Consider the following 25864-nt stretch of genomic DNA (forward strand, 5'->3'; position numbering starts at 1 on the left):
TCTCATTGTATTATTCTACGTGACTTGCCTCCTAGCTGCTACCTACACTGCGCGAAAAGCAAACGAATGTCGAGTTCAGAGCACTCCGTACAAAATAACCGTCAACTTTGGCGAAGACCTAAGAATCACGCCAGACGTCGGTAGTCCTGTACGTTGCCCACAGCCTTACAGGGCCCTACCGGCCTCGATAAGAGGCTGGGGCCCATTCACTCAGCCCTAAAGGTATGATAAGCTTATATGATAAAGGTATGATGAGGGGACGCTAAAATCGAAAGCTAAAGATATAAGCTCCGCAGACGTTGTCTGCACAAGTTAATCACGGTTATACAGCCCACTGTTAATTGGTAATAGGAAACGCAGCCCTGGTTTTGATCTGGCCCCCGATCGCATTGCTCGGTAGCCCTAAAAAGCTGAAAGGACACACAGGCTGTATTAAGCTCACCGGCGCTGCAGCCGAGATCGAGATGCTGCGTAGCAGGAACCACCGAGAAAGCACGACAGCCTGGTAGTCGGAGGCGAAGGTTTTTCTGGGTATTGTCGCGACCTGGCGCACAGCTAGCAGATCGGGAGAGTGCCGGCTGTCAGCGATGAACAAAATGGCGGAACCGATTGCAACAGCTCGCGGCACGAGCACCTTTCTCTTCCTTCACGCTGCTCTTTTCCTTGCTCGCGAAAAATAGAGACTCTTCTTCTGCCTACCTTTAAAGACTGATAGGGCTAAAGTTAGGTGCATATTATTACTTACATCCTGGTATAAAGGTAACCCACGCCATACTAATAAAACATTAATTCACTATTAACAGACTAACCACGATAATAGACAAAGACCACAGGACTAGAATGAGATGTTTGAAATAAATTTTCCTCTCCCATCTTTTCCGTTCATTGAGGAGCAGGAGGTGATGGAGGAATAAACGTTTACTGAATGCAAGGTTTTTCGTCTCCGGTCTATTTTGGCAGTGTTCAGGTTGTTTTGCACGTGAATATCGTGTGGTGTTGCGTTCGTGGTACTCCAAGGGCGTCCGCAGAGAGAGAGAGAGAAAACTTTATTGCCGGAAAAGAAGGGTTCCTGGACGCTTAGCAAAAGGGCCAGTTGGCCGTTAGCTGATAGCTGGCGGCGACCTCTTCGGCGCGCTCGATGGCTCCTGCCTGGACGGCGGGGTCCGAGCTGCGCAGCACTTCTTCCCAGGCGTCTGGTGAGGGAGCTTCTATAAGAGCTTCCGGAGGAGGATCCTCCGGGCAGTCCCATAGCATATGATCGAGGGTGGCAGTGCTACCGCAGTGTTTGCAGGTGGGGTCTATGAGATCGGGGTAGATGCGGGCGTAAATGTACGGGTTCGGGTAAGAATGGGTTTGAAGTCTTCTCCAAGCCACCTCTTGGTGTTTGGAGAGTGACTTGTGCGGGGGAGGATAGATTCTTCTAGAGAGTTTGTAGAATTGGGTAATTTCGTGGTACGAAATCACTGCCTCCATCTCGGATCCCCCTGGACGAGAACCCACCGCTCGGCCGACAAAACCTCGAGCATGTTGGTGGGCTGCTTCGTTCCCTGGGTTCCCTGAATGGGCAGGAGTCCATACCAGTTCTATTTCTCGTTGCAGTGTAATATTTGTGAGTATGTTTCTAGCAGTTAGGCATATTCTACCGCGCAGAACTTTTTTTAGGGAGAGAGGCGCCCGATGTCCGGGGGCGGGGGCGGCAGTAGGTTAGCACCAACTAGTGCATAAATAATATCCGTGATTCCAGAGGGGGGGGGGGCAAGTGCCTACTTCCCCTTGCCCCCCTTCCGGACGCCCATGGGTACTACTTGCATGTGGCTTGAGATTAGTCAGGTTTGATTCTGCATCCTATGCTGGGCCTGGGGAACGTGTGAGTGTGCAGCCTCTGTAGCGATGTTTCCTCTTCTTGAGTTGTTTCCTACCGTGTGGGTATCTTCTTCCCAGTTTTCAATGCTCCAGAACGTTTCTCCACGTGCTTAGGGCGCCCCTACTTCGGGGAAGCCAGCGGTGCTCTGGACTAACAGCAGTGGCCAGATGAGGTGTCTCCAACTCTGAGACAGTTTTCAGTCGTCATCATCATCATCATCGCTTAGTTCTGCTCTTCTTTTAGAAGGGGTCCCAGTGGCCACCGCTCCGGCCGCGCGGTGTGCTACTGCATTGTGTAAGGTGGAGTACTGGGGTGGTAGGGGATTCTTATGATACCTATATGTTTTTCGATCTTCTATACGGATAATCTATCTTGCTGCTGTCCTTGACCAGGTGCTATGAACCCATCAATCAGAGTCATTTCCAGCTCGCCTTCCTTTCCTTAAAATGATCATAGAGTAAACGTTGACAACGCCAACGCCATTGAACACAATGAACGCCGATGGCCGATGGCCAATAGCTTCAGTGCCTCATTTATGACACAACCTTGTCAATGCCTCCAGCTCACATATCTCTCTCATCACCCCACGTACCTATAAGCATGATCCAGGCGTCCATTGACCCAGAGAGCCATTATGCGCACTTCCTCTCCTTAAAATGTTCGGAGTGTAAAACGTGGTCAACGCGAACGCCAATGAACACCAGGAACGCCGACGGCCTATGCCTTCAGCGCCGCGATTCTGGCACAACGTTGTCAATGTTAACGCAATTTCAACCCACATCCGTCCCAACCGCCACTTAGCTTACCGTCACTACCGCCAGATGCTTTTTGGCGGGGTCATTTTCGCAAAATACTTGATTTTGTTGGGCGGCTTAGCATGGTTGAGGTGTCCACTGTTCCAAGAGTACGGTTATGCGCCCTTCCTCTGGTTCAAGTGTCCACCGAGATGTGGAAACCTCGCCCTCAACTCAGGCTACGTATATCCTGGCGTAGCAGAGCTAAGCCGCTGCCAACTTTATATACACCACAAACCACACAGACGGCGATGCGCAATCTCTACTGAGCATCAGAGAGGGAGACTGTCGGCGATGCGTTGGAGAGAGCGCGGCGGCGACAGCGGCTCCGGCGGTGGCCCCGGACGTGCCAGTAGTAGTAGTAGTAGCAGAACTTTATTTCCACTGATGTAGGGGGCCCCCAACTCCCCGCCCCTGGCACGTAGGCTTAAGGGGCGGGGACAGCGACTGAAGACAGGCGAAGTTGCAGTGTTTCTTCGCGGCTTCCATCGTCAGGCGGATGACTTACTGTTCGGCGGGGGACTCGCTTCGCAACAAGGCCTCCCAGGCCTCTCTACTTTTAATGTTCTTCCTGACGCCTGGGGAGTCAGGACATTGCCAGATTATATGATCAAGAATGCCCCTATCTCCGCCGATTTTACACTTATCATCAGGTCTATCGTCTATTCGCGCGAGGAACAACTAGACTGGATTTGGGAAATTCCCAACTTGCAGGCGTCGCCAAGCGACAGCCTCTCTGTTGCTTAAAGTTCTGTCCGGTGGTGGCAGAGACCTTCTTCCAACTCTACAGTGCTCGACGATTTCAGTGTAGGTTTGCGCGCGCGCTCATCCAGTCCTCGTTAGTCGGGTGGCTCTACGGTTACCCTGAAGTAGAGAGCTCGGGCTAACTCGTGTGCTGCCTCATTGCCTGGGACTGATTCGTGTGCGTGGGTCCAGATTATCGTATTTTTACTGTTTAATTCGGAACATGCTAAAATTTTGTTTGCCTGTTTCGAGACCCTTCCTTTGTAAAAATTGAAGACAGCCGTTTTGCTGTCGTTATGATGTTTGCTTTCGATCCAACGCATGCGAGCGCTGTTGCAACTTCCTCAGCTGTATCTATGTTTCGGCTTCTAATGCATGCGGCGTTGACTGGTGCGCCACGGCCGCTGACCACCGTGGACACTGCCGCCCCCGACTTTCCGCTAGCCGCGTCTGCATGGGCGACTTCATCAGGTTTCTTATTTAGCATTCTCTTCGTAAGCGCTTCCACCCTTTTTTGTCTGCGTTCCTTTGTATAGGCCGGGTGCATGTTTTTGGGAGAGGGGGTACCAGTATGTTTTCGCGACGTTTTAAGGGAATATCTGTTTTGTCACTCGCACCCTTTCTGATTGCAGCTCCACCCAGCCCAGGATGGTTCTGCCCGTGTTATTTGGGCTCAGTCTTTCTAGCTGCGCCTTATGCACTGCTTCCCCCAATTCAGTCCAATTATTATGCACCCCCATTAAGAGGAGGCGGTCCGTTGAAGTCGGAATGGGAAGCCCCAGCGCCCTCTTCACGCATTGCCTGATAAGTGCGTCTATTCTGTGCTTTTCATTTGTCCTAATGTTCAGATAAGGAGTGGCATAGCATAAGCGGCTATACTGATAGTGTAGGCCCGCATCAGTTTCAGGAGGCTACGCTCTTTTAGGCCCCGACACTTCAGCGTGACTCTTCTGAATATCCCAGCTACCTGTGCGGTGTAATTGTCAAGCTTCTTAATCGTTGTATCTGTCGGCTTGTAGGAAAAGCCCCAGGATACTTATCTGTTCTACCCTTGGCACCGTTTGGCCGTCGACTGTGATGCTGAGATTCATTTCGCGCTTCCACCTCGGCGCTTTTGGATTGTATATAAGGAGTTCAGACTTCTGCGGATAGCATGAGAGGCCCCTAGCTCTCGGACGCATAGGACACGACAATGTCCGCTGCTGCCTGCAAGCGTTCCTATATGCTCGCGTCGCTGCCCTGGTTGAGCCACCTGTGCGCCGTGTGATGTCACCAGCTCCTCGCACATGCGCAGCTTAATCTTTCCATAGCTCCGCGAAATGGCTAGGCAACTAGAGTAGTGTTGCTTACGCAACAGTACTTTCACGCAGGCGGCACCCCTGATCGCGAAAGTGAGTTGTGATATGGGGTATACCCTCTAGACATGGCAGTAACTGAATCACAGTACTAAAATTACAGTAGCTTATTTACTTTTGCCGATACCTTCTAATGTAATGAATCCATTCCTTATCTAGTTGTTCAATACAGTAATGATTTACTTTTCGAAAGCAGTTTAGCCGCAAAAGTAATGAATAACCTGCGAACTTACTCTTATTTAAATGCACCGCTACTCTTTATCGGCAAAGCTTTGGTCTCTAGTGAGTCCGGCTGGCCGCCTCGAAAGCAGGAACGACGCATAGCAACAAGTGCGTAGGTGTGTGCCTCCGTGAACGCCGGTGTCATCTGGTGTCGGTTCGATGGCCGCAGGTATTTGAATGGTAGGCAGGAGTTGTTGCGATTTACCTAATTAGCGCTGTCGGGGTCGGAGAAAGGTTGTGTTGTGCTGGGTTTATTAGAGCATAAGCGGCTAAGGCTACCTTGCGCCAAGCTCAAGGTCTAGAAAATTCTTTTATAGAGGATGTTATACAAAACTATACATCAACGGTGGTGGAATGGGCTCAGAAAGGTAATTCGTGCTACCTAGTAAAAATGAAAGACGAAAATTTAGAAGTGAAATATGGTAAAAGCTTTAAAGAAGGTCAGGTAACCTCAGCAGCCATCCTTGGCTGGGCAAGAATCTCCAGGTTTCCGGCCGATGGCATAGAGACGTCAGCCGTCTTCTCAGGAGTCGGAGAATGGAAAGAGGAGGCCAGAGACTGGTGTACGTAGAGCAAAGCAGGAAAGAAATTTATACAGGGTACTGAAATATTATGGCGGTCGAGGACATAGAAGACCGCCTGCCTGCTTTATCGAGTTTTGTCACCCACTGCGTTGCTGTCCGGTGCCCGCGGCGTCCGGCTCGCAGCGGGAAGCAGGCCGTGGTTTCAAGTCGGATGCTGTGCCGCCGTTGGTCTCGTACGCGACGCCTGCTAAAGCGCCGATATGCCAAGGGGCAGCAAAGAATATGAAGAGAGCTTTTGTAAGTGAAGTGGCATGTGTCTTTTTACTTAATTAAACCTGACTTCCTAAAATTCCTGCAATGCCAACCGCAACCAAAGTAATTGAGGGTAATCAAAGACGCATTTGAGTCGATATCGGCGCAAGAAGCTAAACTGGACTACTATGAACGTTCGGTCGGCCTCATAATCGCCGCATAGTTATATATGCCACTTGCATCAAGCTGCCAGAGCGTATAAATTACTACAAAATTCTAGCAATATGATCCTTGCGGCTGTATTTCAGCTCCACTCCATGACTGCTCACTCCTTCTGTTCTCGTTGGCCACGCATGCAGGATAGTGTTGTAAACCTTTTTTTTTTTTCAGGGGGCAACAGATCGAAAATATTTTTCGTGTCTTTACCTGAATCCGGGCCCTGCATTTATGGATCAGTTTTCTCCTGAGGCTAGAGGCGCACAACTTCGTACTTTTGCAGAGCACTCGCTCTAACTTGATATTGAGACCAACTCTTGAGCGAAACTCTCCATAAAGCTGAGGACCGCAACATTCAAGCTCAGGATAACACGACACGCCACGGTCGAGCCTTTATGGTCGCGGCGGGTCGCAGGCAAAGGGAGAATCTCTTGCGGTAAAGCTTATTCTCAAATTGTCGCTGTCTCTGCCTGATGATACTGAGGAAGAGTCGATGATTTTCGGCGCTCCTTCCGACATGGTGCTCTCGCTGCGATTCGCTCTTCGCGCAGAGCGGAAGGGAGGGAGTGGACGCATGGGGCCCGCTTACGTACCTGTCCCGTCATCCCTGACGTCACGTAAAGGAGCTCTCCGGGCCCCGTGCGGGAGTTTCGATTTCGTTTCAAGATTTTCCTAATTTCAAATTATTGTTTTCGTTCTGTTCGTTCTGTAAAAAAAAGGAAATCTTGTTCTCTGATCTGAAACCCTTTAGTAATATAAATTGACCATTAAATCAGTATGGACCGTAAACCAACGGAGTTGCCATTTAAGCCACTCGCGCATCCGTTACGAAGTGTATAACAATGTTTTGTTCAAGCATTCATTCCAAGCATAGCTTTGTCCCCATTACTAGAAATAATGTTAAAAACTCGAAACGGTGCAAAGGAAAGCCGTTCTCTTTATCCTCAACTGCTATGGCCAACATGCATTCAGCCGAAGATCTTTACCACGGCAGGGCTTCACACGCTGTCCAGCTGTGCCAAATTACGCCGTATCAAGGTTTTGCAATTACTGCTTAATAACGCAATAAAGCTGTCTCCCACAGACTTCTTGGTATAAACACTACAAGAGGAACACGTCACAAGCACGCACACTTCAAGAATATTTCTCTCATAGCAATACATTCCGATATTTTGTTTCGACAAGTTGTCCGAGATAAGAATCGCTTGCATCCATGTCACAGCCCAGCGCACCATAGACAAATTTATTGCCTTCGCTGGGAGCTCTCTGCATGCATTCCTCACACCACAACCTTCTTCATAATATTGTAATAGTGTATTTGTTGTATTCAGGTGCCATTATCAGTTTTATGACACGATTGCTTTATTATTGCCATGTATTGAATATTTTGCCTTTATTTTTTTACTCTTACAAAACTTAGCACTGAACCTGCATTTGTATGTTCTGCCTCCTGTAAAAATTCATAGAAGTGATTGACAATACACCGAAATAATGGACATGAGCTCGTCAGGATTGCCGAAACAATCGTGTTCTCGCTTAATATGTAGGTTTCCCATACGTCCACCTCACGAAAACTCACCAAAATCGAAACAGCCATCCGCAAATGCTTACGCATGCAGCTTCGTGTCACAGTGTACGCAGCTCTCTCATTTAACCGAGCAATAGTATTTCGCTAGTTAATACCGATTCTTAGTTCCTATTTGATCAAGTTCTATCATCACCAAGAGTCCTTCGAGTGCAAAGACAAGTGACCGCCGAGAGAATTCCAAGACACGAGAGGAGCGCTAGCTTTAAACTGATTTCATGCTTGAGGTATATTTATGCGCGATGCACCTACTATATACAATATCTAAGCAGCAAAGCACTATCCAGAAATCGCACCCGCACCGGAGACAGCTTTAATTTACGTGCTGAATTGAGAAAGCTGCGTGTAGTCCTGCGCCATCTACGCAGCCAGCGCCGCACTTTGCAGTGATGGTTTTCAGTGGGTGCTGCATGATGGCGCTACGACTCCACGCCGAGTAAGGACGAAATTTACTGGAAAAGGAGGGAATTATACTCCGTTTCATACATCATGTGCAAAGCTGTGAAGGCAACGGAAGTAGTCCGCAGAAAAAAATAAAGAGAGGTGCTCCCTCCGTCGAGTCGACAGGCAGTGGGGGGGCGCGGGTTCAAATCCCGGATGTTGAAACTTTTTTTTCGCACTTTTTTTTTTCATCGCAAGTTGCATTTCGCGTGGCTTGAATGAGAAAATTCGTTTTGTTCAGAGTCGTTTGAACATTATGGCGTGTTCTGAAATGAACGGCATGCATTTGTTAATTTGATGCATACCGCGTTAAAGTGAGCTGTCCGAAATTCGTTCTCAATGAGCTCGCACCAGCTTTTGGTCACCAGTAGCGGTTTTCTTCCCGATTCTGGAGCATTATGACTATACTTTTTAGACGCAAGCGAGAGGTTTGTGCGAAAGATGACGTTCATTCGTCGGTTATAATTAGACGTGGCCCGATTAACAAGTGGCCGTCTGCAACTTTCGGGTCAAATTATTTTTACACAGACCACCTCGATATGGCCTGTTTTCCCGTGTTAAGTGTTAAATTTAGAACATAGTGTTGATTCACAAAGCGAGAGAAAATAGTACTGCCTCAAGAGTTAGATTTGTTGTCGTGCACAAATGTATATGAAGGCAATAAACAGGTAAGTCAGCTTGTCTCGATTTCCCTGCTCTCCTAGAAGAGCAGAAGCTGCTCAGGCAAGATTTTCATGCAGCCAGGTAAAGAGAGTTCCAAGCTGTGGGAGCGTCAAGTAAGAATGCAGAAAAGTTGTACAAGGCTAGGTAAAAATATTTCGAAAGAGCAAATAAATGAGTCAGGACAATAAAGAATGCTGAGCCCGCAATGTTTGCGAGAAATGGTTTATTCTGGAAACAGCCAGTGGTGCTTTTTAAAGAGCCACGCTATGATATGGAGCATTGTCCATGACGACAATGCTATTGGCCGGAATGTTTAGCAAAAACTTGTCGGTGAACCACTTCTCAAAGTAGTTGACATCCATCTCAGAGTGGTAATCAGCGTGGTTTCCCTTTTTTGATGTGAAGAAGTCAGCAGTGTCTTCCACGAATCCTGTTGCACTGCTCCCACCATGTACAAGGATCAAACGGGCCCATTTGCCCGAAGGCGCAGCCAATCCTGTTGTTAAACCTTTCAGGAAGGCATCCTGAGATGACTTTACAGTCTTGTCCTGCCAGACGTATTCTTTTGTGTGCCCTGTGTTGACCCAGGTTTCATCTGGGTAGACGATGCACCTGTAAATGAAAAACAACCGAGTACACGAGTCAATGCTTGTAAGTAAACAAACACGCTGCAGTATGTAAGTAGGCAATGCACTGCAGCAAACGCACTGCTGACCGCTGTCTCACAAACAGCCGCTCAAAGACACTCGAGAAAAAGAATTATCGAAGCTTAATTGCTCCCTTGTTCGGGCTTATATTTCACGCACAGGCGGCATTTGGTAGCCAGTTTATATTCACTGTACGTTTGCATGGGGTACTTGACTAATTCGGCAATGTTTGAAATCTCTTCACTCGCGGCGACTGCGAACGAAAATTGCCAACGTACGCAGCAGTAGCGCCAGTAACTCGCATCACCGGAGCAACTGGCAGTGTACAGTGGGTGTCCATTCGTTCCTACGGTGACGAGATGGCACTACCCATTGCGGTACTACATTTTTGGCAGTTTTGCTGTTTTTGCTTGCCGCATCAATTCGGATTTAGCGATTTAATCTGACCCATGAAGACACGTGCCCCACCGAAACGTAGCGCAAAACTGGTCGTGAAACATCACCACTACGCAAAAGGTCGGCAACAGCAACGTGGTTAAGACGATTTCTTCTAAATGTGTTATCCTGAAGCAACACTCACTGTTTCGACTACGAGGTTGCAAAGCTAATATCAAGCTCTATGTGAAGCCAGTCTAAAAGTGCTCCGTAAGAAAATAAGCAAGGAATGACCCGTACCTGCCCTGTCCTCGGAATTCCTTGCTCGCCCGCAGGTACCTGCAACGCCAGGCAATAATGTCGTTCATCAACCTCCACAATGTGGTTTTCTTGAAGTTCGGCAGGCCGTCGTCTTCATTGCCAGCCTTTAGCACACTGCCCAGTGTTGGGACTTCTCTCTTCGCGTACATACTGTGGACTTTCAGACTGATGGCATGGCCTGTGAAGCTGTCATTCTTGACTATTCGCGAGCTCAAAATCTTCACGTCGCGAGGTCTTTTCTTCGGAGACGCCACAGGCCCCGCACAGACGCTCTCCCTTGATTTTGGCAACGCTACGGGGAGATACTCCGGTGCACTCAGTACTTGCCGAACAGACTTCTCCGGAAAACGGATCCTGGTGCAGCAGAACATATTCGCAATTACTTGCTTGGCGTGCACGAACCTTCGGGAAAATGCGTATAGGAGAGCTGGCCGCGGACGCTGATCTGGACGTCATTTTCTCAAAAGTAAAAGGCAGGCGGACGGAAAGAGTAAACACGGCGGCCAGCGGGGACAGATATAACGTGAAATGGAAAACGACGACAAACGCAAAATACAATATTACAGATCTCGACCGATTCGTTCGCAATAACATCGTTTTTTGTCACGCTGATGAGAAATGTATTACCCGCGAAGCCCGTCGGCAAAGAATTTGTTATTTTTCGCTCACCACAAGCAACGCACTATTTTCTGTCACGGATGCAGGCTGCGCAAAAAAAGAGCGCTAGTTTTGACAGCGTTGCACCTGATCTATGAAACGGAGTATAGGTGTTCGCACGATTTCGACATCTGTATTTTATGTGATCGTAATTAGTCATTTAGGCTTCTGTACACATCTCGAGGATATGTTTTTAAGAAGTGTGCATGCATCCACTGTACGTGCCTTATTTAGCTTTAAACGCCGAAGCGTCGCGGCGGAGTAGTAGCTGTCTCTTTTCACACGTCCGCAGCCCGGGTTCGATATCCGCCTAGTCCCAAGTTTTCTTTTACGCGTTCTTTCATATGGAGCGACGCCATCGAGGGGAAGGTTTCTGGGCACAAGTTCTGCCGAGCCGAGATATATGGCTTCGCATTAATAAAACAGTGAGTTTGCCATCACTGTCTGAAGTGGCGCACATGAGCGTCGTCTTGCACACATAACGACTAGCGAGTTGACAGGCTGCGACGAGTCCGAGATCGCTCGTTTTTATTCGGGCTGCCTACCACTCTTTTACCAGAAATCACACCTTGTCTCTGGGTTCATCATGTCTCCAGCTTTGCACGAGAATGCCTGGGCAAACTCGGGCATATTCTTGAGGGGCACGATGCAGCGGGACCGGCGGTGCCAGTAGGGGCTGGACCCATGCCGCCGCCGATTCTCTTTGTCAATATTGCACCACTTCATGCAGTGCGCCACAAAGAAAGTCTGCTCCGCGGTGAGTCCCACATCCGGAACGGTCTCGCTGCGCTGCTCCAGGGGAAGGTGCTGGAGCGCGTCGTATGCCGCCAATATGCCCGAGAAGTCGACGAAACCTTCAGAGTCTGTATCCTCGTCCAAGGTCCTCGCCCGTTCATCAGCCTCGGTCTGTTCGCGCGGGTAACGTTACGAATGCATTAGTAACACGCACCTATAGAGACTCAATCCGCACAGCCGATGTCAGCCGCCATTGTGAGCTCATTCGCTAAGCACTCAAATACTAAGGCGGTTTCCACTTGAGGGTGAACCGAAACTGGTGGCGTTAGTACAGAAGGGAGTGTAAAGAAGGATGAAAACTTGATTAGTTGACTTTCGCTACTTATAAAACTCACTCTCCAAATGACACATGCAACCGCTCGTCAACTGGTACTGATCAATTAATTTCATAATAACAATATTATAGTAAGTTTATTTTCTCTTTAAATTTAATTAAATTAGTGTTAAGATAGTTCCTGCAGTGAAGCTTCGTTTAACTGAGGTAGACACGTTAAGGAGCACTGCATGAAATTCAAGTTGCCCACAAGTAACCGATTATTAAAATCGAGCCCAAAACTATTAAATGATATTATGTCAGCAAAAATTGTGAAGAAATGAAATGCGGAAATCCGCAAGCAAGCTGCGGTGACGTCAAGAAAGCTTTTGGAGCGAATCGCTGAGGCTAGGGAACACCACCATTCAGTTGCAAACGGTTATCCCGGAGTTCCTTTTTGGACCTGAAGTCGAGTTTAAATGTAGTGATCGAAACTTCTTGAATCCACATATACAGAATAGGGTAAAAAATAATCTTTTGCTACAAACACGTCTTTGTGATCCTCTGTCGATGATTTGAATGCGCTAGCGGATAAACTTTCGTTGTCTCCGATGTTGACAAAATAAAGTTCGTAATGTCCAAGACGGTACACGTAGGTTCATATATCCGAAGTAAACATGCTAAATTAGTTACATTCGAGATGGGATACATACTTTCATTGTATCCAAGACGACAAACGTTCGTTATATGAGATGTTAGCTGACAAAAGTTCAATATATTCGACGTGGCGTATTTAGGTTGCGGATATCCGAGGTTAACACGCTGATGTTCATTTTATCCGAGATGGCATAATAAGCTTCGTTATATCGAAGTTAGTATACTGAGTTACTATAGGTGGTAAATTTCTATGGGAAGTATAGGTGGCCCAGCACGGCAGATGGGCCACATGACACCGGCCCCTAAGAGACGGCAGTCGCCGCTTCCGCTCGTTCTGACCCTAATGCTAACGCATAAATATAATTAAATAAAATTTTCATGCAATTGTATACAGTGCGCCGTCAATCAAAATTACTAATATTGTCTTAATATTTCCCACAACCAGCCTTCCTATCTCCAACGTTATTTAATCATTCCGCATCTCACGTATCTACCATGAAAGCGCTTTCCTTGCCTAAATGATATCTCTGTACTGTCCAAGATCTATCGATTCTTTAAGAATATCCCTGGACATCTTCGACCGATAGGAAGGAACAGCGCGGGCATATAAGATAGAGATCAATGATCTTTCTGTGTCAGCCCTGCTCTATTCTGTCATCTTAAGCCAAATAGCCCGTAGGAGAATACTGTGAAATTTCACTGAACTGAGGCGCATTGTACGTCGTGGCGGCGTCAGGATTCCTTACCTCTTGGTATGAGCGCCGGAGACAGAGCACCTTCTTTTCGTACTCTTTCATCGTGCTCGTAGTTGCGAACCAGAGTTTGCTGCCTGTGTAGTCGAAATTGATGCGCGTGACGTCGAAGGCGTGCATCATCTCGTGGCCGGCGATCTGCAAACGTCGTTGACAGGATCATATGAACGTTCTACAAGAGTAAGAATTAAATTTCAGGTAGAAATATTTGCGGTCGGCTCAAAATTCCAACGCTAAGGATCATTCCTTGCTTGCTTTATAAAGTAGGGCACGCTGCCCAAGCAAACATTTCAAGCGGTACTGACAACAAGTATTGCGGGGACCTGTTTTACCTTTAAAAAGGCCTAGTAATCATGAAAATGACCCGAAAACACGAGCGTTTGTGAATAATTAATCATAAACGATATTGTGCAGGCTGTTCCGGTCTCGGTCGGTGCCAGCGCTCAGTAGTACCATGACGGCGTAGTCGACCGCCTAACCCGTACTACCACATTCCCTAATGACGTCGGCATCACCGGCAAGCACTGACTGTTCCTGTGAAAGACCAGCGGGTTGACGACGTCACAATAATTGTAGCAAATACACCTTGTCGTCACACAATACGGATGGAAATGCCGAGTGGCTGCTCCTGCAACATCCAAACTAAATTGAAATAAATTTTGTTCCACTCAACTCCGACAACTGAAGCTTTCCGGAAGGCATTTCCGTAAGCCGATGAAACAAACCATATCGTTTGCTTGGGTTCGGAATATCGTGTCTGTGTCCCGTCAAGCGTTTACAAAACAGATCAAAGCATTTAGTTAAGAATAAGAAAATTGGAAGTAGACGTGTGAGAAAAGCATTTGCTCATTCTTCATACGGAGGGGCACTTATGCTCTACCTTGAGGGCGGAGTTCAAGTATGCAGAATTGTCTCGACTTAGTGTTCATAGATGGCGCCGTGTCCTGAGACCACCACCAGTTCAGTGGCGCAGCAGTTAAGCGATGCGCCACTGCACAGGCAGGTGACTGTTTTTATCGCAGCCCCCGGGGGGGACTGTGCGACCCATGTAGCTCTACTCGAGCACCCTCTCGCGCAGCTGGGGCGAAGCTCCTCAGAACTTACCCGAGCTTACCCGAGTAGCTCGAGTAGTAACTCGGGTAGCTAAGCAAAGCCTTAAGACCGCACGTGTGTACGGTGAAAAGGTACTTGTCAGTGTCTGTAAGCGTATGAGTACTCTCGCAATAAAAGACTAAGTTAACATTACCCGTCTTCTTCACAGGTAAAGATTTAGGATTCCTTATATTAGAATATAGAATTTATTAACCCCTATTCGAAATTATGGAATAACCAAATGTTCTTCATTTTACACGTTGTCCGGCTCAGTTCTGCATTCCTTTCTCCAACATCGGGTCCTGAAAATGTTCATAAATACCTCAAAGAATTTACTGAAAATATCACTTCGCTCTTTACTTGACTGCAGATTCTCTCGAATTCTGCAAATGTTCATAAATACCGCAAAGTATTCACCGAAAATATCACTTCGTTCTTTACTTGACTGCAGATTTCATGTTACTAATTCGGCATCATGTGGTTACAGATTGGCCTGTTTGCAGATTTCATGTTACTTAATCGGCATCATACTGAAGCGGGTAGACGGCAAAGACAATGAGCGATGGAACGAGTGGTAGGATACGAAGACGACAAGAAACTTCTGGCTGTGTGCCACTCGCAGTTGTTCCTTTCTATCTGCAAATATATGTACTGTGGTGAGCAGCCTTGACTAGAGCGCTCGGGCGGTGCACTTCCTTGCAAACAAATCCAGATTTTGTGGCAGCCTCTAGGGTCCAGCTGCAACGCTTGCACGGAAGTAGCGCCAGATAGCCTCGTAAACAAAGCAGGCATGAAAACTTTGCCCTGTAATGAGGGGATGCTCTCTAATTTCGGTTTTTGTTACCAAGTGCGCACTGCTCAAGCGCTCTAGACAAGGCTGCTCACCACTGTACATGTATTCTTTCCCGCAACATATTTGGTTTTGTGCGGATTTCCTTTACGCCTACCGACGACGCAGTTCCGCAGCGGCCGCCGGTTGCCTTCACTAATCATGACCCAAGACGCCTCCCAGCAAACATGAGCACCGGCCATACCATCACTAGTTCTTTCTCCCCCTTGTGACCCGGGGAGTTTCTGGCACCGACAACTTTGACGTCGACGACTGTATCCACATGTACGAACGAGTGAATACCTACAGCCGCTGGGATCCTACCCTTATGCTGGCAAATGTAATCTTCTATATAAAAGACACCGCCCGTGTCTGGCATGAAACCCACGAAAACGATCTGACCAGCTGGGACGTGTGCAGAAACTGTGCGAACTGTTTGCACGGCCGCTCAGCCGAACGCTTGCTGTTAAGAGGGACCCTGCATCCCGAGTTCAAACTTCTACTGAGTCTTATGTTTCGTACATTCAGGATGTCTTGGCCCTCTGCCAGAAAGTTGACCCTAACATGTCCGAGTCAGACAGAGTGGGTCACGTGTTGAAGGGAATCGCTGACGATGCCTTCAACTTCCTCGTATACAAGAACTGCACTACAGTGGACGGAATTATTATGGAATGTCGGCGCTTCGAGGAAGCCAACAGCAGTTGTATTAGCCAGCCGTATGACCTAAAAAAGAGGATATCGGAGCTTGAGAAAAAGGATGACTTAAATCAGGCAGCACAAGCTCAGTTTGAAAAGGAGATACACGATCTTGAATTCCGAAGCAGGCAGCTGAACTTGGAACTGCATGGCATACAAGAAGTGCAGGATGAGGATCTAACAGTCATATTAAATAACGTGGCTGATAAACTTCGAGTGCCTCGCTTGATGGAATCGGAGATAGCAACTGTTCATCGACTTCCCGCTAAACGTGATAAGACGCCAGGCATCCTTGTGCGTTTTGCGAAGCAAGCTACAAGAGAAAACTGGTTGAAGAACAAGAAGAACCTAAAAGATAGCGACCCGCCCATTTTCATGCAAGAAAATTTAACACGCCGAAATAGAGAACTGCTTCAGGCAACTAAAGTCTGTGGCAAAGAAAAAGGCTATAAGTTCGCTTGGTATGTCAATGGAAAGGTTTTCGTTAGGCGAAGTGAGGGAATGAGTGCCATTCATGTGAAGGGAAAGAGCGATTTGGATCGGCTATAGCGCTCAGCATGGTATCTTTCGAGTTTCTTCTTGAAACATAATCGACATGCAGCAGGTGTATTATCTGCCGAGTGACTTGAACCGCACTGCTTCGTGTGTTGCGCCGACAACGCTTAACGCTATTCACCTGAACGCACGCTCTGTAAAAAACAAGATATTGTGTTTAGAGGAGTTCTTTGGCGAATTTTCATTTGCTTTTTCTTTGATCATGCTCAGTGAGACTTGGAGCACAGATGATTCCGACGTTTTCAGGATGACCAATTACAAAACTTATTACTTGAACCGCTCCGGCCTCCGGGGGGGTGGAGTGGCTTTACTGGTGTCAGATGACATTGAATGCGACAAGTTGGACTCGTACAGTCTTATTACTGAAGATTTTAAAGTGCTATCAGCCTGTACTGGAAGGTTCGTGTTTTCTGTTTGCTATCGTCCACCGAAGGGAAATATGGTTAGGTTTTTGGAATTTTACGACTGTTTTCTTTCATTTATAACAGATAACAAATACACTCTAATAGCTGGAGGTGATTTTAATATCGATATGTTGAAAGATAATTCCTCTACTAGAGACTTTAACGCAGTCTTGGCCTCGAACGGATTTATTAATCTTATTAACGATCCAACAAGGGTAACACAAGAAAGTGAGTCACTTCTTGATCTGCTGTTTACGAACACTTCCCAACCGATAGTTGAGTCGGGCGTAATATCATGTGCGATCAGTGACCACCTTCCAGTGTTTGCATGCATAAATAAGACTAGACTGGTAAAGTACCGACAGGAGAAAGCGAAGTACCAAAGTATAACCAATGCTACTCTCAATTCATTTCACAGCTCACTGCAACAAGTTGAGTGGGATAGTATTGACGTTACCAGTGACGCAAATGAGGCTTACGATGAGTTCCTCCGAGTATTTAAACAGCTCTACCATTCCTCTTTCCCGCTAAAAGTGCGTGCAATAAAGCGTAAAACTCGCAAACCTTGGATATCTTCTGAGTTGCGCCAAGAAATTAAAACGAAAGACAAACTGTACAAAATCTTTTTAAACACACGTTCAACAGATGACCTAAGCATTTTTAAGAAATACAGAAATAGATTAACAAAAAAGCTACGTCTCGCTCGTGCGGAATACTTCGCGACATTTCTTGAAATTAAAAATGGTCGCCACGATCTGTTGTGGTCAAGGTTGAATTTCTTACTGAGGCGTGAGCAACCACAGGCTGCCCCGCGGGCTTTAAAGCTTGATAATAAAGATGTATCCGGCAGAGAGTTGGCAGATGCCTTCAACAACTTTTTTACCACCCTTGCCCATAACACCCCGTCAAGTGATTTCAACACCTATTTTAGCTCTTACAATAGGGACACAATATTTCTGAACCCAGTTACGACAGAGGAGGTTATATCAGTCGTACAAAGCCTAAATAACAGCCATAGCTGTGACATTGACGGCATTCAAGTGAGGCCTGTCAAGCATGTTATAAGAGTTATTGCCCCTGTTCTTGCAGATATATTTAACTTATGCTTTACTACGGGCACACTTCCTAAAAAAATGCAAATAGCCAAAGTAACGGTTTTGTATAAGAAAGGAGACCGCAATGACTTAGGAAATTATAGACCAGTATCGATACTCCCAATCTTCTCGAAAGCCTTTGAAAAAGTTCTGTATACACGGTTGTCTGATTTTATTGATAAACATGACCTTTTGTCACCTAATCAATTTGGGTTTTGTAAAAATAAATCTGCCGAGTTAGCCCTACTCGAACAAAAGGAATATATACTAACACAGTTTGAAAATAAGGCCTTTGTTATTGGTGTCTTCGTGGACTTCTCGAAGGCATTCGATTTAGTAAACCACAGTGTACTCCTGAAAAACTTGGAGCGTTGTGGTATTCGTGGACTGGCTCAAATGATCCGGAAATCATATCTTTCGCATAGGAAACAGGCTGTAAGCATAGACAATGTGACATCTGAACTAAAACTTGTTACTTCTGGCGTTCCCCAGGGTAGTATATTGGGACCATTACTTTTTAATATGTACCTAAATGATATCTCCAACATTAACTCCGCCGCTAAATTTATTATCTACGCTGACGACACTAGCATCTTTTTTACTGGAAATGATCTTGATCTCCTTGTTCGGGAATGCAATGACACCTTGAGTGAATTACAAAAGTGGTCCGAATCCAGATACATGCGTATAAATGAGAAGAAAACAAAAGCTGTCATATTTCGTCCTAAAAACAAAGTACTTCCTTCCCCCATCGAGATTAAACTAAACTCGCGACGTATAGACATAGTTGAACAATTTAAATGCCTTGGAGTAGTTTTTTCTTCCAGCATGTCTTGGGAACACCACACGGACCATATTGTCACGAAACTGGCTCAAATAACCGGAGTCATAAGTCGGCTCAGATACGTCATTCCAAAAACAGTAAAGTTACTCCTCTATAATTCACTTTTCTACTCCTATTTAAACTACTGCCATCTAGTGTGGGGCACAGCTACGGTTAGCTGTCTTCAGCGTATCTACATTTTTCAGAAAAAGTTTCTTCGTCATGTTTACAATGTCCCCTGGGACTCGCCAAGCAAAGATCTCTTTCTACGAAGTGGTGTGCTAAAAATACACAACTTGTATAAATATCGCTTGAGTGTCCGGTTTAAACTCGAAACACGTAGAAATGTAAACCACATACGTAAACTTGCTGAACTACATACCCGAGATGCAAGCTACACAACAAGGTATGCGGAGACATGGATAGTCCCGACCCCACGGTTAATCTCGGGTAGAGAACGCCTGCAGTTCACTCTTCCGTCCCTGCTAAACGCGTATATATATAATAATTTTGACCTTTTCAGTTCGTCAAACAGGTCTTTGCGTGCTTTGTATGCTAGCATGTAGGATTTTTTGTCTTGTGCTTTTTTTTTCTTTCTCTTTTTTTTCTTTGCTGCCATTACCTGTGTCTACCCTATGTGAATATTGTGTTAATATTGTATAATGTTCTTTCGTTTTCTCTTGTACCTGCTCATTATTGTATACTTGTTATCACGCTTTGCAACTGCCTTTTGTATTAAAAGCCTTGCTGTCAAGCTGCTGCCAAGCGAAAGGGGGCTGTGGCTTAGTCAAGCTGTCTCTCAGCTTTTTCTGCGCCTCCGCTGTCTGTATCTTTACAAGGCAGAAATAAAGAATTTGAATTTTACATACGCCTTCACACTGCTACGACTTCCTCATGTGAAGACCTGTCACCGGGAAACTGGTGGGCCTCCAGAAATTGCGGCCCACATCACCCGACGCGAACTCGAAGCTATGTCTCCGGCCTCCTGCAGTTACTTGATGGCGAGAACCACTTGCCTACCATCTCTCTGGTACAAGCCGTCGTCCGCCAAGAGCTTGCATACCTTGGTCTCCAGCCCGTCAGCCCCGTACGGCCTTCGCTACCACCCGAAACACTGCGACTGCTCCTGGACGAACTCCGTACTTCACTCCAGGTCGACGAAACCCTAACGACTGGTGGACAACCGACGACAGGCCCATTTGTTTCCTCTGCCTTCGCATTGCTCATCTCCCGTCAATGTCGCAATTATTGGTACCGTCGTAGCACATGCAGTCCTCTAAGCTTTCACCGCGACGACGAACAGTCCAGCCACGTCACGCCCCCTCCAGCTCAGCACAGTGCTACAGTCGGCGGCCAGATTTCTTTCTCATCTGTTCTTCCTGTCAATGATGTCCCTGATGTTCACTACGTAGTCACTCCAGAACTTGACGTCGCCCTCACGCGAAGCATTGCGCTTGCACACACTGTCTTTACAATGTCCGCAAACCGAGCGTACCTTCCGGTCCTGAACTTTCGCTCGTCCATCCAACCACTCCCGCAAGGCAACTCACTCGCAACGCTGTGCCCTGCTGCCGAATGTGTCATATCAGTGGCGGACAGAAGCTTACCTAGAGTATGTTGTGGTTTTCTCGCCTAACTTTGCCAGGCACCTCGAAGTATTCTGACAGTGTTCCGTAACTCCAGACTCCACCTCAACTAATCGAAATCTAAGTTCGGTCGCGGCCAACTCACTATTCTCGGGCATCTTGTTGATGCTTCTGATGTACGCCCAGATCCCGTAAGAATTCAAGCCGTGAAGGGCTTCCTCTTCTAAGGTAGGAGAATGATGTGCGCGGCTTTGACGGCTTGTGCTCATATTTTTGCCGATTTATCAAAGATATTGCCGGCATCGCTCGTCCCGTCACCGACCTTCTTAAAAACGACACCCCTTTTATCCGGGGCCCTGATCAAGAGAACTTTCCATCAGGAACTTTCTCATCAAGAGAACGTTTCAGTGTATAACTGGAGATTAAATGGAATTCAATTGAAATTGAATGAACTTATTTTGATACCTCATTCATTTGCTGACCACTCCACCATTGTAGTCCATTTTGACCCGCCGTCTCACACAGATGTTTCCACCGACGCCTCCGGATAAGGGATCGGCGCCGTGGTAGCCCAAATTCAACGGGATCCAGATCGAGTCATCGCTTATGCCAGTCGCTAACTGTTTATCCCGATACACTGTGGGGCCACCTGACCTAGAAGACGCTGAGACCCTGCCCAGCCTCTTAGCTATCTCTGACCTCACCGGTACTGCCAACGAAGAGCGCCACGACTCATCTTTACGACCTATCTTTCATGGCATCTGTTCTGTAGACCAATCTCTGTCTCTAAACCTTTGTGTGCCTCCAGAACGGCATTTTGTATCGCCTCAGCCTACGCTCCGATGGTCCTCTGCTGCTGCTCGTCACACCCCAGCGTCTACGCTCTTCTGTCCTTGAAGAACTGCACAATCCGCCGACAGCTGGCCACATTTTTGTGTTCCACACGTACGCTCGGGTGCGGCACCGCTTCTATTGGACTGGTGTGTATTGTTCCGTCAAGCGTTGCATGGCCGCTTGCGACCTTTGTCAACGACGGAAAAGGCCCTCCACTTTGCCTCCAGGTTTTTTACAACCCATCGACATACCTACGGAACCTTTTCAACGTGTTGGCCTCGACCGTATTGGCCCTTTTCCGACGTCCCTCTCCGGCTACAGGTGGATCGCAGTCGCAACTGATTATACGACTCGGTACGCCATCGCGCGTGCTTCACCTACCAGCTGCGCTACTGATGTCGCCGATTTTCTTCCACAAGACGCCGTTCTTCACCATGGCGACCCTTGTGAACTGCTCACCAACCGCGGTCGTTATTTTCGATCCAGAGTAGTTCACGACATTCTTCGTTCGTGTGACACGCAGCACCAGCTCGCGACAGCTTACCACCCACAAACCAACGGGCTTATGGAAAAGTTCAACCGAACGCTCATCGACATGTTAGCCATGTACGTCTCGCCTGACCACCGAGATTGGGAAACAGCCTTGTCTTATGTGACGTTTGCGTATAACTCTTCCCTTCATGACGGAACAGGCTATTCCCATTTCTGCCTTTTGTATAGTAGGCACCACACCATGCCTTCGGACACACTCATGTCGCCTTCTTCAGTTTCCACCACTGCTTACGCTCGGGATGCTTTCGCCGAGGCCCCTTTGGCGCGCTTAATAGCACGCAATCGGCTCCATGCCTGTCAAGATTCCCAGAAGTCCGCCTACGACCGCCGTCACCGGGCAGTCGAATATAACCCAGGATCACTCGTCCTACAATGGACACCATCTCAAATCGTCGGTCTCTCCGAGAAGCTTATTTCTCACTACCGTGGCCCTTACCGTGTGGTGCGCCGTGTCAACGATGCGAACTATGAAACTGCTCCCCTTGCAATTTCGCCATGGTCATCTGGCCCCACCACCGACATCGTCCACACCTGCCGCCTTAAACCTTATAACGACGCTGATACGTCTCCACCCTAACGCCGAGACGGCGTTTCAGTAGCCGAGGGTCCTGAAGCAGGTAGACGACGACGACAATGAGCGATGGAACGAGTGGGAGCAGACGAAGACGACAACGACGTTCTGGCTGCGTTCTCGGTGCCGCTCGCAGCTGTTCCTTTCTATCTGAAAATCTATGTAATCATATGCTTTGCCGCAGCAATATGATTACAGATAAGCACACTCAGGACTTCCATATCGAACTACTGCAGGATTCTCTCAAGCAGGTGACACTGATCGACTCAAAATAGCACCCTTAATTTTCATACATTTAGTTATAATGCAAAATGGTGGAAAATCGAGCGAGTTGCAACGGATCCACGTTACTGGGGCACCACAAGCACGAGGACGGAGACGTAGAAAGACAAAACAGGTGCGGAGAGCCCCTGTTCTGTCTTTCTACGTCTCCGTTCTCGTCTTTGTGGTGTCTCGACAACATGGATATTTATATTCATCAACTTCTTTGTCTAGAAAATAAGAGCTGCAAGTATTAAGGAATTAAATATATTTTCTTCACTCCTAGCAAATGATTACTTACTCTTTGGTGTTTATTTGAGATATCAATAACGTGATTCATTAATTCTAATCGGAAAGGAACCTGTTTTCAATATATTTTCCTCTTCTGACCAGCAAGAACTTAGTAACCATTTGTAGAAAATTAGTCCCTGCAGTGACGAGTGGCAAATGGAACTGAATGCATCGAAAACATTTTTATGCGCATTACACGTAAAAAAGACCCCTTAATTTTCCCTTACAGTATCAATGGCGCAGCATCAACTCAAATAGCCAATGTAAAATACTTAGCAATTTATCTTAAACGAGACCTAAACTCGACAAGACACGCTGACTGCGTTTACAGTAAGGCTATGCTGAAGCACTGTTTATTGTGACGAAAACTTCGTGATGCCACTGCAGAGGTAGAAATAATAGTTTACGGGATGACTGCGCTTCCAGCGCTCAATTGTGCTAGTCAAGTTTGGTAACCGTACATTCAACAATACATTTCAAAATGTGAATGAATAAAAAACACACTACTAAGATTTATCTCCAAATCATACTCTAGAACCCCATCAGTGTCTAAACTTAGAAACAGGGCCGGGCTGACAACTGTGAAGCAGAAAATGTAGTTCAACAGGCTCATAATCTTTGTTCGTATGCTGAGTGCTGATAATGAAGTCCGTCTGGACCGATACACCAAGCCACTGAATACTTCTGGCAAGAGAACGTAACATTCCAAACATATCACACCGCTGGATTTTAGAACATATTCTTTCAAATATTCCTTTCCGCTTCACATTATTGGCTAGTGGAATAAATTACCAAAAGAGGCTGTTCAGTGCTCGGGTGTAAAAGCTTTGGCAAACGCCCTCGCGAAATATTTGTGACTGTTTTGAACTCGTATGTTTTTGACCTATATTATGTGTCATTAATTCTTAATAGTTGTTACAATTTACTGTCGCCTGTTGACGCCTGCTGGGGACACTATTTTTTAAATTGCTGGAAGTATTATTTGTATTTCTCCTGAGGCGGTGATTTTTTTATGTATTGCATCTTGCTTTTGATTATTTATTTCCGCTACTTTTGTAGCTTTCATTTGTGCATGGTGTTAAGCAAATCAATTTTGATTAATTTCTGTTATGTTAATTTTTACGCTAAATACCATGCACCCATTTGTCCCATGTCTGATTGTACATTGTTGCCTTGTATGGTGCTTTATAATGTTCAACAATCGCAACTCCTGTCTTGGCGCAAGCTTACAGTATGAATAAATAAATTAAATAAATAAATTCAAATTGGTTATAGTTACGCGGAGTCCAAATTAAAAAGAACCATTAACGTCTCGACGGTGAAAGGAATGCTTTTTTGCATTAAATTTTTCGGAAGTACTCCTTTTCCTCATTTCAAAAGTACTCTGTTTCAGCCTCACTTTCTCGTAAAATTCTTTGGGACTGGTTGGTAACGTAACAAAGAAAAAATAAAAATATACGTCGAGAGTTTGAAGCTGCCATTCCTGGGTAACCAAGCAACACATATCTCAATTTCTTGCCCTCCAACAGGCTAGGATTCATATTCTCAGACAGAGCACAGAAGCAAACATGCTGTGAATGAATTGTGTCCTGAGATGCCGCCTGAAAAAGTTTCCTTTGAATACTAAAGCATTATACATACAGCGAACACGAAACCCGCCGTTGTTTTCCAGCAACAGTGCTCCGAAAATCATAGTGACGTTCCCATGAGCTCGCATTATTTCAGCACTGGGCCATAATGTACTAATGGGTGATCATAGGCAATAAAGCAAAGATGAGACGAGACAGTAGCAGTTAAGAGTTACTGAAAGCGATAGTCAATGGAAATGATAGTGGTACCTATGGAGTGGCTCCATTTTTCTGTTTGGGAGACAAAATAAACTTGGATTCCATAAAGGAAGTTACTAAATAATCATAAAGGTTACTAATGAAAATGGCAGTGATAAACGCCCTTAGGTTAAAAGTCTTTTAAGGCGTGCAAAAAGGCATTTAAGTTGAAGAAATTTTGCCAAACTCCTTTATGGTAGACGCATTTAGGCCAACTCCTTTATGGTAAATGCCTTTAGGTGAAACGCCATTTGGCATAGGGCTTTAGGTAAATGTATTTATCGTTAAAGCCTTTGGGTCACAGCACTTAAGGCCCTTAATTTCCCATCGTAACTTGTGATGCACGGCCTTCAAGGAGAGAATACTATTACAAAATGGTCACTTTTGATATGACGACATAGGAATCCGTAGATTCAGTCTCAGCGTGCCGTATCTCGTAATCCAGACTGGCTTTGAAAATGTAGCTTACTTGAAATGCGGAACATATTTAGTTATATCTCGTCATGCGGTTCTCTGAAAACACAAAGGTATTGTCAGAACATACCTGGCCGAAGCCACCGTAGTTGAACGCAGCCGGGCCGTCCTTGATGTACACTGGCGGAAGCAGAATGCCAGGATAGACAGTGATGGTGTGTTTGCTCTGGTCATAGTTAGCATTGGCGATTTCAGCCACGAAATATGGGAGGGTAACCCCTCTGACGTTGAGGTGCGTCAGGACGCGGCGCGACTCCAAGTAGGCATCCATGAAACCCGCTCCGACATCTGGGAAGTCAACTGGGAACGGCAGGAAGGAAAGGATAGCGCCCGTCCACATTTCATACAAGATATTACAAGACATACAAGATGATACATGTTAACCGATATGCAAATATCGGTTAACGAACAAATGTACCATTGATTGTACGATGTGAGAAGGCAAACCTGTGCCAGAAGTTTTGGTTGTACATTTCGTTCTTACGTTGATCGCGTTCCCTTCGCACCTGCGAATTTTATTTAGAATCACTTTTTCGTTGACAAGCGACGTGGGATTTTGACGGGTGGAGGCTTTTGAGACGAGTGGGTGGTTGGGTGCATCCACCGAAAGTTGCCTCCGGAGGGCGGAAGCTCGAAAACACATAGGCGCCAACCTTCTGCGTCCCCCCCCCCCCCCCCCCCCCCCTCAGTTAAAAACATACAGCTAACGAGGTAAAATGGAGTTGGCAATAAATTCTCAATGCAATGATTCAAACAGGACGAGAGGAGATCGTTTCGGTGGCAGCAGCACTTTCTTGGCCACGATGAAAAAGGTGACTGCGGACCTGGGACGTCGACATGGCGTATAGGACCACGACAC

General features: G+C 46.5%; 2 protein-coding genes across 2 annotated transcripts in view; both read right to left on the reverse strand.

Annotated features, from left to right (window-relative positions):
* Positions 1-3217: 3217 nt before the first annotated feature.
* Positions 3218-10152, reverse strand: LOC149332594 (uncharacterized). Its single transcript, XM_089557535.1, has 3 exons — positions 9983-10152; positions 9000-9272; positions 3218-3236 (listed from the first exon to the last, which is right to left on the reverse strand). The coding sequence occupies exons 1-3, from the start codon at positions 10150-10152 to the stop codon at positions 3218-3220; spliced, it is 462 nt and encodes a 153-aa protein (XP_089413661.1).
* A 1051-nt stretch (positions 10153-11203) lies between these two features.
* Positions 11204-25864, reverse strand: part of LOC149332595 (endothelin-converting enzyme 1-like) — a 60479-nt gene continuing 45818 nt past the window's right edge. Inside the window, exons 8-10 of the mRNA XM_089557536.1 lie at positions 25076-25305; positions 13112-13255; positions 11204-11566 (exon numbers count right to left, since the gene is read on the reverse strand). Coding sequence (XP_089413662.1) covers positions 11213-11566; positions 13112-13255; positions 25076-25305 — 728 coding nt within the window. The 3' untranslated portion in view covers positions 11204-11212. The remainder of the gene's footprint in view (positions 11567-13111; positions 13256-25075; positions 25306-25864) is intronic.

The sequence above is a fragment of the Amblyomma mixtum genome, chromosome 8 (genome assembly GCF_055824585.1).
Source record: "Amblyomma mixtum isolate Tamu chromosome 8, ASM5582458v1, whole genome shotgun sequence".
NCBI lineage: Eukaryota > Metazoa > Arthropoda > Arachnida > Ixodida > Ixodidae > Amblyomma > Amblyomma mixtum.

Bases quoted from the DNA above. Each gene is read 5' to 3' on its own strand.
- LOC149332594 (XM_089557535.1), bottom strand. From the start codon at position 10,152: ATGTACGCGAAGAGAGAAGTCCCAACACTGGGCAGTGTGCTAAAGGCT. The intron at 9,273-9,982 runs GTACGGGTCATT...TTTCATTTACAG, and splicing joins GAATTCCGAGGACAGGGCAG to GTGCATCGTCTACCCAGATG.